Source organism: Falco naumanni, chromosome 8 (genome assembly GCF_017639655.2).
Source record: "Falco naumanni isolate bFalNau1 chromosome 8, bFalNau1.pat, whole genome shotgun sequence".
Taxonomy (NCBI): domain Eukaryota; kingdom Metazoa; phylum Chordata; class Aves; order Falconiformes; family Falconidae; genus Falco; species Falco naumanni.
In genome coordinates this window covers 63,304,003-63,318,732 of record NC_054061.1, presented here as the reverse complement: position 1 = coordinate 63,318,732, position 14,730 = coordinate 63,304,003, and the positions used below count along the sequence as shown (strand labels likewise).

At 35.8% G+C, this 14,730-nt stretch overlaps 1 protein-coding gene across 1 annotated transcript in view; it reads left to right on the top strand.

Annotated features, from left to right (window-relative positions):
- DNAH7 (dynein axonemal heavy chain 7) overlaps positions 1 to 14,730 on the top strand; it is a 111,913-nt gene that overhangs the window by 12,563 nt on the left and 84,620 nt on the right. Inside the window, exons 10-18 of the mRNA XM_040603717.1 lie at positions 412 to 595; positions 2,043 to 2,222; positions 3,523 to 3,798; positions 4,734 to 4,861; positions 5,039 to 5,117; positions 8,958 to 9,182; positions 10,562 to 10,708; positions 11,327 to 12,012; positions 14,369 to 14,555. Coding sequence (XP_040459651.1) covers positions 412 to 595; positions 2,043 to 2,222; positions 3,523 to 3,798; positions 4,734 to 4,861; positions 5,039 to 5,117; positions 8,958 to 9,182; positions 10,562 to 10,708; positions 11,327 to 12,012; positions 14,369 to 14,555 — 2,092 coding nt within the window. The remainder of the gene's footprint in view (positions 1 to 411; positions 596 to 2,042; positions 2,223 to 3,522; positions 3,799 to 4,733; positions 4,862 to 5,038; positions 5,118 to 8,957; positions 9,183 to 10,561; positions 10,709 to 11,326; positions 12,013 to 14,368; positions 14,556 to 14,730) is intronic.

The window sequence follows — 14,730 nt, the reverse complement described above, 5'->3', positions numbered from 1 at the left end:
ATTTTATTTTGGTTAAGGGCAACTGGGCAGAATTCCCTTTGGATTGCTTTCACATCTTAATATCCGCTGAGGTTGCAAGGGTGCATAATGCACTGCACAACCCCTGGGACTGGAGTGTGCTGCCTGTGAAGCCTTTCTGGCCTGTGAAACAGGAGATGAAGATAGCAGACTTGTCTATCATAATACCTGGTGGTTTAAGTATGGTTTCATGATAATAAAAATACTTTCAGAGACAAAATTCCTTAGAGTTTCAAGATACTACCATATGACTTACTTAAGGTATAGTTTCCTAAGTATACTGCAGCATCTTTTGACTGCACGTAATATAAGCATTTACAGCAATTAACTTAAAAGCACAGATTTATTAATGCTAATCACTTGAAAAGCTTAAAAATACTGTATTTTTTTCAGGTGGTTTCCAGAAGTGCAGAAAATCTTTTACCAAGGTAATAAGCGAAAACAAGTACCCAGCCATGCCAGCATTGCTAAACTAGAGTCTTTCTTCAATTGTGCTGCCACTTTAATGACTCATCAGCTGCAACATTTACTTCTACATTCGATTCAAGACTTCACAGATTTAATTGTTCAACCTGCAGTAAGTAGTCTTTAATATGCATGCTAGCAGCATTGTTTATCCATGTATGTACAAGTCATTTCCTGTTTATTTCGCTTATTTTGAAAAAAATAATAGAAAAGAAGGTATGAACTTTGCTGGCAGATGCTTTCTGGAAGAAAAGGAATAGTGTTTTAGGAATGCATTATTTATTAAGCAGAATTAAAATAACTTTTTTTTTTCATGTAAGAAGGGGAATATCAACATATTTTAAATCTGGTGTCCTCAAGAGCACACTGCTGTCAGGCATACAGTAGAAATGCATTAATGTAAAGGCTGTTTGCATCTACTAGCGCGCTCTCTGTAATACCCGTCTTTGAGGAAGTTTTATCTTCTCTCTCCTGTTGGGAGTTAGCTACTACATGCTTTGTCGGGATAGTTCTGGGCAGGGGGGAAAAGGTAAAAAAGGAGGAGTTTCTCCTTTGCACTCACATAATGTCTACTGTAGAGGTAAATATTTCTTGATATTTGATATCTTGGAGTGCATCTGGATCAGCATTTTGTTAGTACAGCCTTGCCATCAAATATCCACAGAACTCTGGCTCCAGGTAATATTGATGAAAAAATAGGCAGAGAATGTAAGGAAGTAAGGAATCATGTTGTGGAGGCAGAGTATATATTTTTCATTCCCGCTCCCCTGTAATTGCATTGTCTGCTTCTGAGTTAAGTAAGCTGTGATGTCTACAGTAGTATTTTCTGTTAGTATTAGTAATTGGTATGTATTTTCTAGTCTTACCTTTCCTAATAGCTATCCTGTGCTGCCTAGTAGCGATAAATTGCTTCCTCACGTTTCCGAATCAAATTTTTCTGTAGTTAGAATATGTTAGCAGATATGGAAAAGTTACATGAGCCAGATTAAAAATATGATAAAAAAAACAAATTATGCCGCAAAGGACAAAAGCATATACAATTTTTTTTTTTTAATACATGGGACTCCATACTGCATATATAACCTTCATAATACTCAATTTTAGTAATCAAATTCTTGTTTAGCAAATAGAATTGGATGTAACACTTTATTTTTTTAAGGTTAGCAGATTGATAGTGACTGTTCTGGATGATGAATACAGGTACTGCTGTACACATAATAATTTACATATTGCTATGTTTGTGAGCGCTACTACTGTAAAGCTACTCTGCTTCAGTCTACGCAGAAAAAACTTACAAAAGTTGTTTGCTGGTGTATAGAGGATGCCTCTCGTGCCTACTGAACATAATGTTGCATTTCATCTTAATGAACGTCAGTGTATATGAATTTTATCAGAGACGTACTTCCTACTTGCACAAGTATTTTTGTTAGGATTATGCCATGTAATTTGCAATTAAAGTCTTGAAAATTTAAAATTCATATGCTGGAGTAATTCTTAATGACTTTTCCTGCATGGGTTAGGTTAACTAATACTATACTTTCTCCCCGGCTCCATGTTAGGAATCAGTCCAAACCTACAAAGAGCCAGGTTTAATCCTGAGGCTAATCCTTGAGAATGACGGTATTAAATTTGAACCTGACTTTAACGACTGTGAGGATGTATTACTGGATGTTTATACTGTTATGATTCAAGCTGTCAGTGATATACCAAGAGTTGAGACCAAATTATTTTCTAAGTGGGTAAGAAATTACAATACTTGAGGGTTTTGTTTTATCATTGTATTGTTCCTACGTTTTGTTCTTAGGCCTTGTTGTCAGAACTATTTGGAACAATTTGACATCATCTTAATTTTATTAATAAAAGGCCCAATCAGTGTTCTCTAAGGAAATAAAAAGCTAAGAATTGCCTAGTTCATGAGTTATTTTCTGTAGCAGCTACTACAAACGTACTAGAAATAAAACTGATGTATTTAAATTTTAAACACATTTCTGCAGTATTCTGTAAAATATCTTCTATACTGATACTGGAAAGGGTACTGTCTTTTTAAATATAGACCCTCTTTGAGTAGACTATCCTTAAAATAAATAATCTAAACCTTAATTTTTAAGCAGTTTATATTTTAGTTGTTTTATGTATTCAACCAGGTTGAAATGTTAGGTCAAACAGGAAATAATCTAGGTTAAGTAAAAAACTTAAAAAAAAAAATGTAATTGTTTCATAAAAAGTACCTACTTGGTTTAGAATTGCATGTTACTTCTAGTATAGCAGTCTTAGTTTTTAATATGGAGAGAATAAAGGAGTGCCCTGTGGTGCCTCTTGATCATTTCCCAGAGAGCTGTGGGAGATGAACACTTCTTTTTTCCTGAAGGAATATCATGGGATATTCTGCTTCCCTTTCTGTTTATCACCAACTTGAATTTTAAATAAAGATACTAACTGTCAACATTTTTGTTAATAATGCTTGAACAGTGATGAAGCAGAAACCTGAGTAGTACACTGTGCTTTATAGAAGCACTAATCAATAATCTGTGAAAAGACAAATTAAAAGAAGCATCTCAAGTATGTCTAAATGCATAACAGCAAGGCTTTAGATCTTCTGGGGGTTTGCAGGAAAATGTTTTCCGTATTTCTAATGTTACAGATTCATCAGTTGATAGCAAAATTGAAGTTGTGCCTGTGGTTCAGGAAAAATAAAATCCCTGTAGATTAAACTCAAAATTACTGACAGAATTGTTTTGAGTGGATAAGTATGTGGACTGCTGAGTTTCTCAATGAAGCACCTCTGATTTCTTATTTGTTAATAAGGCAAACATCTTAAGGCAAACATCCTTAAGCTATGATTTAAAAAACTGGGATTGGAAATAGCTGTATCTACAAAATTAGGTTTTAATCAGACTTTAATTACAAACATTTTGACAAAACTAAAGTAACATTTAGTTGAACTTTTTACTATCCTGTTTATTTTCCATGACATGGCTGAGCTACAGACATAACTGTAATTTGAAAATGAGTTTTTATGTGTGTTTTTTTTTTTCAAAGCCAAAAGGTGAGTTCTCATCAACTGTCTTGAAGCCTGTTATCCTAGATGAGATCTTGGATGAACATAAGAAAAGGATCAGAGAAGAAATTATCAAAGAAAGTGCTGCACCTGTGGAACATCTCAAGCTGTATGATAAGTACAGCTTCCTGATAAACAAACAAGCTGAAAAAGATATTGATCAGTTCCTTACAGAGGAACATGCCTTTGAAGAAATGAAAAGGGAAATTATAAAGTACCAGAAACTTGCTAAGGAAATAAAATATACTTCTAGGAAGGTAAATTACAATAATATTCATAAACTTATATGGCTACTATTTAATGTTGATCTTGTACTAAGAATGTTGTTAGTCAACGGTGCTGATAATTAGCCATGAGATAATTAAAATGAAATATTTTTTCTTTTTTTTAAGACTTAGCATTTCTGGGGGGTATTTGTAGTACTTAAGTGAGATTTAAGTTATTTTTGCTAGAAATTGTTTGACAACTTCTGAAGGCATCCAGAGCATGCTGCTCTTACACATTGAGGAGTAAGAGAGAGTGTGAGTCCAGCCACTTCCAAATTCATTCCGAGCATCTAGGGCAGAGAGATGATCCTTAACATGAACCACCTTTTTCTGTCTCTGTAAGGATTTTCTTTGGTAAGAATCCTTTGTCAGTCTGTTCTGAAAAAGAGCTCAGAAGGCTAAAGTGGTTTTCCTTAAATTGTTTCTCTCCCAGCATTCAGTGCTAACCTCGGTTCTGGCGAGACTAGTACTTAACAGGCCTGTCATGAGGGCTCCTGCGTGTGGAAATGGAGCTCACTGGCCCAGTGATCAACACATTGGATTCAGAGGCTCACTGGGAGGTGGCAGAGTCTTTTTAATCCTAAAGACTGTCACGTGTCTCTAACAGTAAAGCAAGATTACCACATCTTAGATGTATCTCAAACTCTAATTTCACCAGACAACATTCACTGCTACAGGTAGTACATGCCCTTGTTTTTTGAGGATGTAGATTATTTGTCAAGGTAAAAAGGGATAGAAGTAGGATTTATATGAAGTTCATTGTGTGGATACAGGACAGTTATCCCCTTCTTTGCTTGAAAATTTTAGAAGCATTTTGTGGTTTAACTAAATTCCTAGGTGAGATCCCCAACAGTCTGCTTAAGACGGTGACAGAAAATAGGTAAAAGCTGTTCAGGGTTCTGACAACTGTTATATTTGTATTGCAGTGTGTCCGTCTCGGAATGTTTGAATTGCACTGTGATGAATTAATAAACGCTTTGGTAAAGCGAGTGGATAATATTTGTGAGCAAGTTATTTCCAAAATGTTCAGAGATCATAAAGACATAAATGCGAGGTAACTCTCAGACTGAAAATGTATATTGAAGTGTACTTAACTTTGTTTCCACTGTTGAATTTTTTTAATCCTTAAAGGATATGTTGATCTCATTTTTGCTGTTATAAATGTGTTTGACTTGTCAAGGATGATTAAAACAAAATGCATGCCAAACTCATTATTTTATGTTTTTTTCAGACTCTGTGATCAGTTTGAGAGAATATCAGAAAAAGCCCTTACTACTCCATCTAATACACAGGAACTAATGGAACTTAAGGTAGTTTTTTCTTTTTTATGAGTTTAAGTGAGTAGTTACCAATACTATTGCTCTGGCCCAAAGCAGTAGCATATGCAAGTTGCCCCCTTTACGGGTGTGGTTCTGGCCTTGTTAAAGTCACTGGTGCTATTTCTGTATTGTAAAATAGAAAAGGACAGGACTTCGGCCGTGAGGCTAAACGCCACAGTCTGGCTCTTAGACATACAGCGCAACTCTCTTCCCCCCCAGAACGTCCTGGCCACAGCCAGACTGCCTGTTTGGAACAGTCCTTTGTGCTGTCGCTTGCCCCATACGATGGCCTTACTGGTGAGGATGCCAGTTGGCCTGGGCCAAAACCCTGTAGGGCAGCAGTCCCCAAAGTGTGGGGGGTGCAGCCCAGGGGGTGCACAACATATCCATTGGAGTATGTGAAGGAAACAGATGGGTTTTTTAATCTAAAAAAAGTGAGAAATCGAGCTTTACCTATATTTAATAATACAGATTGAGACTGGTGCCCTCAGTCTGTATGTCAGAGGGTCCTGTGCCACATGCATACATGACGTGTCCTGGGGAAAGGGCAGGTGTTCCACAATGCAGAGGGATTCACGGTGGCACCCTCGCTTGTTCATCTGCTTGGAGCATATTACCGTGTACTGCAGTTTGTGTGCCCAGTTGCATAGGTTCACAGATGATGTCAGCTAGTTTTAACTAACCTAGCCCTTGCAAAATGGACAAGGGGCTTAAAATTTTTCTCTCAAAGAAACTGCAGATTGAAGATAATACTAATAATGCGAGCACAAGTGATCAACAAGAAAATGGCAGAGGTGACACTTCTACCCCAAGTAAAAGGTCTTCATCATCCACGTTATGAGATAAAAATAATAATGGTCTAATCAGATTTGACAAGTTGGCCAAAAATTTCAAAGTTTTCAGGAAGAGTATTTGAAATACAGATTTATATCCACTACCTTTGATGATGAACTTTGCCTGAAATGTCTGTTGTGCCCTGAGATACTAGTTAATGATAGTACAAAACCATCACACTTAGTAAGACATGTAAAAACAAAGCATCTAGATCATAAAGAGAAGCCTCTACACTTTTTTTCAGTGAAATTTCAGGTCATACTTTACTTAATCCATTACTCTACAAAATTTAATAATCCATGCTCAGAAGACTCAGAATCCTCTTCTTATTTAATAGTGGAAGAAAAAGCCACGTACCATTGGGGAAACACATCTTCCTGCTATGGTAGAAATGGCTGAAGTAATACATGAACAGCAATATGGTGACAAGCTAAAATGCGTGTCTTTTACAGAAAGTACTGTTGGAAGGCACGCACAGAAAACCTTGCTAAAGATTTGTAGAAACAAGTATTAGAACAAATGATGCATGTGTGTTCCCATTGTTATGTGATTTTATTGCTCAAAACTGTGTACCTCCCTATAAAAACACCTATCTGTACACTTTAAAAACTTGGAAACAGAATTTTCTAACCTGTTTAAAAACCTTACAAATGTTTCACTGAGTTTCGAACGTGTTTGTAAAAAATTATTGGTGGATGATCATGATTTATAAAGTGCAGCCAACGATGTAGTTCTTCCATTTGGATCTAGGTGTATTTGAGGGTTTTTCCAGCTATGACAGCCATTAAAATGAAATATTGAAATAAACTGAACTTAGAACAAGACCTCTGAATCTCAAAAGTATTAAAGCAAGATTAGTGAAGCATATTCAATCACACTGCTCTCACTAAAAATATTATTAATGATATTATTTAGGGAAAGCAAAAAGTTTTCTGTGAAATTACTAACTAAATATTTAAAATATTGTTTATTTCTTCTTCAGTGAATCCTTTTTTACTATTTTTTGTGCATGTTTTATTATGTACATAATAAGTTAGTACAGTAGTATGTGGGTATTATCTATAAATAAATGTATGTATATTGAGGATGCATGTCTCAAAATTTCTTGCTGTGTGATCAAGAAAGTTTGGAGACCACTGCTGTAGGGCTCCTTGCTAGCAAGCAACGTGGCTGGCTGGAAGGCTGACTGAGCCTGTTAGCAATATAGGTATTTAGCTAGTAGTATAGTTATTACCTGGATGTTTTTTCATTGATTTTCAGGAAGCAATGCATTTATATATAATGTCTTGGAATAAGTGCATGGGTTTATTTCTATCCCCGTTTAGCTAGTGTAAGCAGATAACAAGTAATTTCTGTAGTGTGGGCAATGTGCCAGTAGAATTAAGTTTAGACTGCGTGTTCTTCAGGCTTCTGAACAGATAGCATCAAACAGCGAGTCTCTCTTGGTTCTCCTGAATTAAATTCAAACAGTTGAATTAGATGTGGAAGACTCAGTAACCATTCCCAATATCCTAAACTAATCAAAGAGTTGAAACTTGGGATGTAGGGAACTTTAATGTGTATTTAATTCTTCACAAGAAGACTTTAAAAAGCATGCATTGGCAAGTTGTATGAAGTAATTTTGTCTTTACACCCTTTGTTGAAAGATCATTTAAAATTTAGCAGATGTAGGGTTTGCAGTTCAGTAACTGTAAAATCCCATCATCTCACTTTAGAAATACCACTTCTGTAATCAAAACCCTGCTGTTTCTTTGATGTACTCAGGCTCCAGTTCAGTGAAGCACTTTATTCATGCTCAGAACGTAACATGTCTTAGTCTCTTGCTATTCAGCAAAGTTCTGGTGTGTGTGTCCAGCAAAATGTGTGGGATATAGGTGTGTGCTTAAAATAAATTGGGTGCCTGAGTGATTGGTTGCATTTGGGTCTGAGCGAGTCAGATTTTTGTTACAGTGAAGTTTAACATAGGATATGACTGGAGTAATTTTTTTCCAGTAAAAAGTGAAAGTTTTACAAGTTGAACTGTGAGCTGAGAATATGTTGCCTTTAGAATGCATGCTTGTTACGCTATATCTTTATGCTGGACAATAAACAAATCGCATGTAATCATGGGTAGCATGTAATATTATACCAGCATCAACCCCCTTCTAATAGCTGTTCCATCTCATTGCTGAAAAGACGTGTCAGGCTTTGTTTGGGGTATTCTTTTAATAGCCAAATATTCTCTAGGTCTGTAACAACGAGTACGTTCTGAAGGAGAAAAACTGCTGTTAAAAGAGCAGAAGTGTAGATTTACTAGGATGATTTATCCCTACCTAAAAATGATTCCAGTGATACCACGTTGTGCCATTGTAGTAAATTTTTCTGTATCTTCAATGGATAGATATCAAGTAATATTTATGTGTACCGATGTACTATTGATCTGTCCATGTGGCCAACATTTTTACTAATACAGTTCTTTTCTTAAGAGGCTTTCAGAGTGCTTCGTTATGGATTATTGTTTACACTGGGCTGTGTTGCTTTTCTGTTAAGAGTACCTTGCAGAATGCGATGTGTATTAGTGCAGTTTACTACCAACTCTGGAGATCTGAAAGAACAGTGTAATTTTTATTTTAATCATAATGAGCAGTACAGCCATCGTTTATGATCCTTATATTCTTACTGCTGGGGAAGACCTAATTTCACAGTGGGGCATCTAATGCTTCCCTTTCTGAAGCATGTCCTTCTTTTCTGTTGTAATTATTTTACTAATTTTTCTGTGGTAGCACCATGCTTTCTTTCCCAAACCTCTAACACTTACAACAGGCTGGCTGGATTGGCTTCCATTAGCCTAAACCATGCCATTCCAAATAAGCATCTTTTAAGGGCATGTATTTCTAATTTTATTTAATTTTCCTTGTAAAAAATAAGCTTTTAAAGTTAAGTATTAACTATTTCAGGCATTACTTTGGCATTAAATTATATTTAAAAATGCCTTCTTTTTTAATTTCTATTCCCCAGGACTGTGTGCAGAAAATGGAATCATGTGACATGCTTGAATTGGACCAGAAATTATCAGATGCTGTAAATCGTGTTGCTTTCCTGATAGAATGTGTCAACTTTTCACCAGCAGACATTCAACTGAACAACAGTGTTTTTCAATGGTATGCACGAATGCCAGATATCTTTGAAGAGCACAGAAAGATAATTAAAGAAAAAACAGATGAATTTCAAGATGGCCTTAAGGTTTGTAATGACAGTACTTTAAGAATACTTGAGCTTCTGACTTTGAATGACGTATAGGACATGAAATAGTGGATTGAATAACCTCTTTTATTTTCCCATATGTTTTAAGAAGAAGTTTGAAGTAGATGTTTTTATATTATTCTTGGTATGAACTAATTTTTGTCTCCTTTCCACTCATTTGTTTTCCACATATCCACGGGTACTGCAAGACAAGCCACATCTCACATTCTGCACTCTGAAAGCTCTTTGATTACAGGTCTTCCAGTGATGTTGATGAAAGTTGTCTGTAGATGAAACAGTAACATTCAGATACATCTTTTAAAGGCTTGTACATGCCTTGATTTATACACATGAGCAGTCTCTTTGGAGTCAGTGGCAGTATATAAAATTTCTGTGATAGCTCAAAAGAAGAAAAGTGTGTTAATTTGCCAAGTGTGATTTTGCTGTTAGGATAATGTCAAATAAGGTAGTTTTATAACATAAGTACATCTTGATTCAGGATTGTTTTATTTTTATTTTTTAAACTCGTATGTGTATTTTATCTCTGTTAGAATTTTTCATTAAGTTTACTAGGCTTTTACAGTACATCTAGTTATCTAAAGTGATGTGGTCTCTCCACAAGGATTGTTAATTACTAGGCTGCTGTTTCATTACAGTTACTTCCTGTATAGCTGTCTGCTTTGGTTTTCTAGGACTCCTTAGTCTCACCGTCATTTTGTCTTAGTTCGTACGTACTTTGAGATAGTGAGCTCTTGTGTTTATGCAGTACATTTAAAGAAGTAGCTGGTGGGTGTTACTGGGTTATAAATAAACGTGCAGCATAGGCTCTGTACCTTCAAACATGTTATTGCTTTGTATGGTTTGATGCTTGGTTTCAGATGTTGACCACTACTGGTACTCAATGTGAAATATGTGTTGTGGGGTTGTATACGTGAGGAAAAAGCTGTCCTTGAACTGTATGGCTTTAAGGCAAGAGACACCTCTGTCTCGTGAAAGTCTTTAGCTTCATCTGTCATTTGAATTATTTTTATTATTCTGTTTTAATTCGAGATGTACTAGGCGTTTGAGTTTAGCTTTCTATTATTAGCCTGCTGATTGTGTCCATCACAGAAAGCAGTAATTTTTAGGTCCAACTATGGCATAGAACCCAAAGACACATCTGTCAGCCCAGTAAATCACTGCCGATGACAGTAGGATTTGGGTCAAATTCTCTCATTTGGGTGGAATAGATACTTGTGCAAAAATATGTTGGATGTCTCAGTTTTTCTGTAAGTACAAAGTGTTCTACCATACCAAATCCAAATAGTTATTCCTTCTTTTGACAGAAATTTATTGTGATTTTGTTAAAATGAGTGTATGCTTGCTTGATGTTCAATTAGATACGCTGTGAACAATTTGTTGAGGAACTGAAAAGCTACTCTAAGCAAGTTGAAAAATTTATTGCATTTGGAGATATTCAGGAAGTCAACAGGTATTTGAAGGAAGCTGAAGCGTTAAATACAAAATTGGATCTTGCTGCTGAGAAGGTACAAATTACAGTCTAAGCTAGTCCAGTAGTATAAACTGTAAATCTTAATATTTGTGTTATCAGAATCAAGAGTTGTCCTAGTAATACAGTTTCTGAGGTGTGGCAAAATAATTCTTAATTCAGCTACAAAATATTTTTTTATGATTTGCAATTTAAACTGCAAATTTACTGGGCACAGTAATTTGTTACTATGTGGTCTGGAGTTAATATGGTAGTACTTTGCATAGTGAAAGAGTGGATTAAGTTTACGTTGGTTTGCATAGAAATTATACTTTAATATGCTTGGAAGTGCAATTCCTGATACTCATTATTACCTCTGTCTGTTAAAGCCTCCACAGCAATGCAAGCTATGGAGGAATGCCCAAGTACCATTGTAAACCTCTGACTGTATTCCTCTATTGCCTAGCGTGAATGCTGAGCTGTTACTGTTAAAGGCAGCTTTAACTGCGGTCAGTGGTGGCAATTACATAATGGGCTGGTTTGGTAAAACTTAATTCGAAGCTTGTTGAAGACACCAGAATCCTAATATGTATGAATACTCCCTAATCCGTGTGTTAAGGGCCTGATATCACGGACAGCTTTGGTTGCATTTCAGACCTCACTTATGTCTCAACAGATTCATCAGTTGAATTCAGAAGAAGAGTCCTTCGGATGGCCAATATCTCAGTACCCTCAGCATAAAAACATCTGGAATACTCTTGCTCCATATCTTCATCTCTACCGTACAACTGTTGAATTCAACAGAAAACACAAAGACTGGACAGAGGGATCACTTACAGAAGTGAATCCAGACCAAGTAGAGGTAGATGTAGGAAACCACTGGCGTGGACTGTATAAACTAGAAAAAGCCTTCCAGAATTCTCCAAATGCATTAGCAATTACAAGACATGTCAAATCAAAAGTAGAGGAGTTCAGGTGTCACATTCCTCTAATCCGGGTGATTTGCAATCCTGGTTTGCAAGAAAGGCACTGGGAGGAGATGTCAAAAATTGCTGGCTTACCACTGTATCCTTCTGAAGACTCAAATGTCTTGTCATATATTAACTTGCATCTTGAACCATTCCTGGAAAAGTTTGAGACCATCAGTGAAACAGCCAGCAAAGAACATTCGCTTGAGAAAGCTTTAATGAAAATGATTTCTGAATGGGATCAAATGGAGTTCACTCTTCTTGCCTACAGAGAAACAGGAACCCATATTTTGTCTTCTGTAGAAGATATTCAGATGTTATTGGATGACCACATTGTCAAAACTCAGACTATGAGAGGCTCTTCATTCATTAAGCATCATGAAAAGCGAATAAGGTAATTATTTTTTTTCTAATAGAAAGTACAAGTAATGTTACCAAATAAGAAATCTTTTCTGCTTAATCTGAAGCACAGGGACTTCAAATGCTTTTGTTTATCCTCTGAAAGCAGTGAATTAATTTCATTTTAAAAGGGCTAAAGCTTTTGTCCCACATCAGCTACACACTATTTAATCCCGTAAAGCTGATTTTTACTTTTAATTAACAATATGGGAAATGCTGATGCATGGGAGAGGTTGCTAAGTATTTTTAATGTGCTCTGTTTCCTAAGGTACCAAATACATCATAACGTTGCCTTTGTATTACCAGGTAAAACACATCTGAGGTATAGATGGAAAGGTTGTAGACTAAGAGAATATAGTCTAAACTTTCTACCTAAATTTTGAAGCTACTGAATGTTTTAGGTCTTCAACAATCAAAAATGATAGGGCTTATGTAAGGGAGATGAAGAAAATGAAAACAACACATTTCAGGGAAATTATGAAAGATTTCTTTTTTTCTAATGCAGAAAATTAAATTCTAAAATTTAGCATTACATGTTAAAGATCCTGTACTTCCATCTCTGAGCATAGATTGTAATCTGGTTGTGTGTCTTTCTCCATAAATAGTTTACTTGCTTCTTAAATCCCCCAAACATAACCATACTGTGAAAACCTAAAAGTCTTTAATCTAAACTACATCTAGCTGTATTGGTATTGCCAAACTCCCATGAATCTGCAAAAACGCTATTTCACATTTCAGCACGTATTCAATAAATATGAATTCATATGTACACATACACACATTGGGTTTTTTTCCAATCAGTATTAATTCTCCAGTTACTACTGTACTACAGTGTAGTAGTTTCTTCCTTGTTAATGTAAAAAGGTGGGTTTTGCCTGTCCTCATCAAAGATGAGGAAGCACACCATGGCAATTTTTTGGTGACTGACAGCATTTGTAAAAATACAATGTATTACTTTGGTCTTTGAGATGTAGGCAATTGCACAATGGTTCCTTTCTCAATGACCCACCAAAGCATGTAGAATTCTGGATTCCTGCCAGAGATTTTTCCAAATTCCTCATCTTCATTTTGGGAAATTTTTTGGTGTAAGGATATTAACTGACCTGCCTTACTTTCTTCTTGGAAAGCTACATTTTTCTCTACCTCTTGGTAGAAGAAAAATCACAGAAGATGAGGTGCCAATACCCAAAAGATAAAGGAGGGGCTTCAGGTAGAGAAGGTACATGCAGACAGAGTTATCTGTTGTTTAGAACCTGTGGCAGGTAGAGGAATGAAGGCAGAAGTTAAGTGTGTTTTCACATGTGTCATTTTACAGAACTCAGTGCAGCCCATGTATGAGTGTCTTATTGAGAAAATTCTTGCTATGGTTTATTTGTACAATACAGTTTTTAACAGCATGCACTTTTTATAATAATTCTGTCTGTACTGTCCAGTGGTATGAAAGTTGTAAAAAATAATAGTTACTGGTTTTATACAGGAAAGAAGAATATACGTTCTTCTTACAGGATTATAAGTAGCATTTTATTTTTATATATTTTTTGCAAATTGCTTATGTCAGTGAATTAAGAATACCAGTGGTATGAGGGAACTGATAATATCATGTGTCTGATACTGGTGAGATAGTAACAAGTGTCCGATAGTGGTGTTAATAATTTTAAAATGATGCAGAAAAATTGAGGACACAGAAAAAGTGATAGTCTAAAGTATCTTGGAATTTTTGGCTATGAAAAGGAAAGACTGACTAGTTATTGAATTATAATGTTGTGTACTCAGTGGTGAGCAGTAATATTGAAGGAGTCTTTAATCTATCAAACAAATGTGTCCAACATCCATGTTTGGAATTTGAAGTCAGAAATGGGATTTAACCATTGGACTATTTACTTCTTGAAATCTTTTAATTAAGCTAACATATCTTTTTAGGATAATGTCTACGTATTTTTGGTTTACTGATTTAAGCTACTTCCATGTCTGTCTGTCCTAGCAAACAGAAATAGTAGTCTGGGCTTTTGTTTATGCTGGAAACAGATTACATACTCAAGTAATTTTTTCCACAGATACTATTACATGCTGAAGTGTGTGCTATGTTTATTCACTGATACTGTTAGTTTATTTATTGGATTAGCCTAGTTCATGAAATCCTACAGTCAACCTTATGGATGATCCAGTTGCAGAAATGGACATGGGCCTGATATGCAGGAAATTAGGCTAGGTGAATATGACATTGTGCTGAAATCTTAAATATATTGCACTTGCTGCTGAATACACAAATTTCCAAAAAGATCTTAGCAGTCTGCTGGAAATGTTTTACTGGAAGCATCAGTTAATGCATTTCAACTAATGCTATTTTATAGGGAATGGGAAGGAACACTGTTACTAGCACAGGAGATCCTGGATGAATGGCTGAAGGTTCAGGCTACTTGGCTTTATTTAGAGCCAATTTTCAGTTCTCCTGACATCGTGGCTCAAATGCCGGAGGAAAGTAGACGATTCAGTAGTGTGGTTAGGACGTGGAAGGACTTAATGAAATCAGTTTTTCAGGTAAGTACTGTGGTCTTAAGAATATAGAGCGAGTTTGTAGCGTGTACTGAGAAAAAAATACTGCTTCTGATAACACAGTCCTATGTTTTCTGTTTCATCTTAGCCCCCTTTCTTAGATTCTTTTGTTTTGCAGAACTGTTTCACATAGAATCATGTAAGCATTGAACAGGAAGGG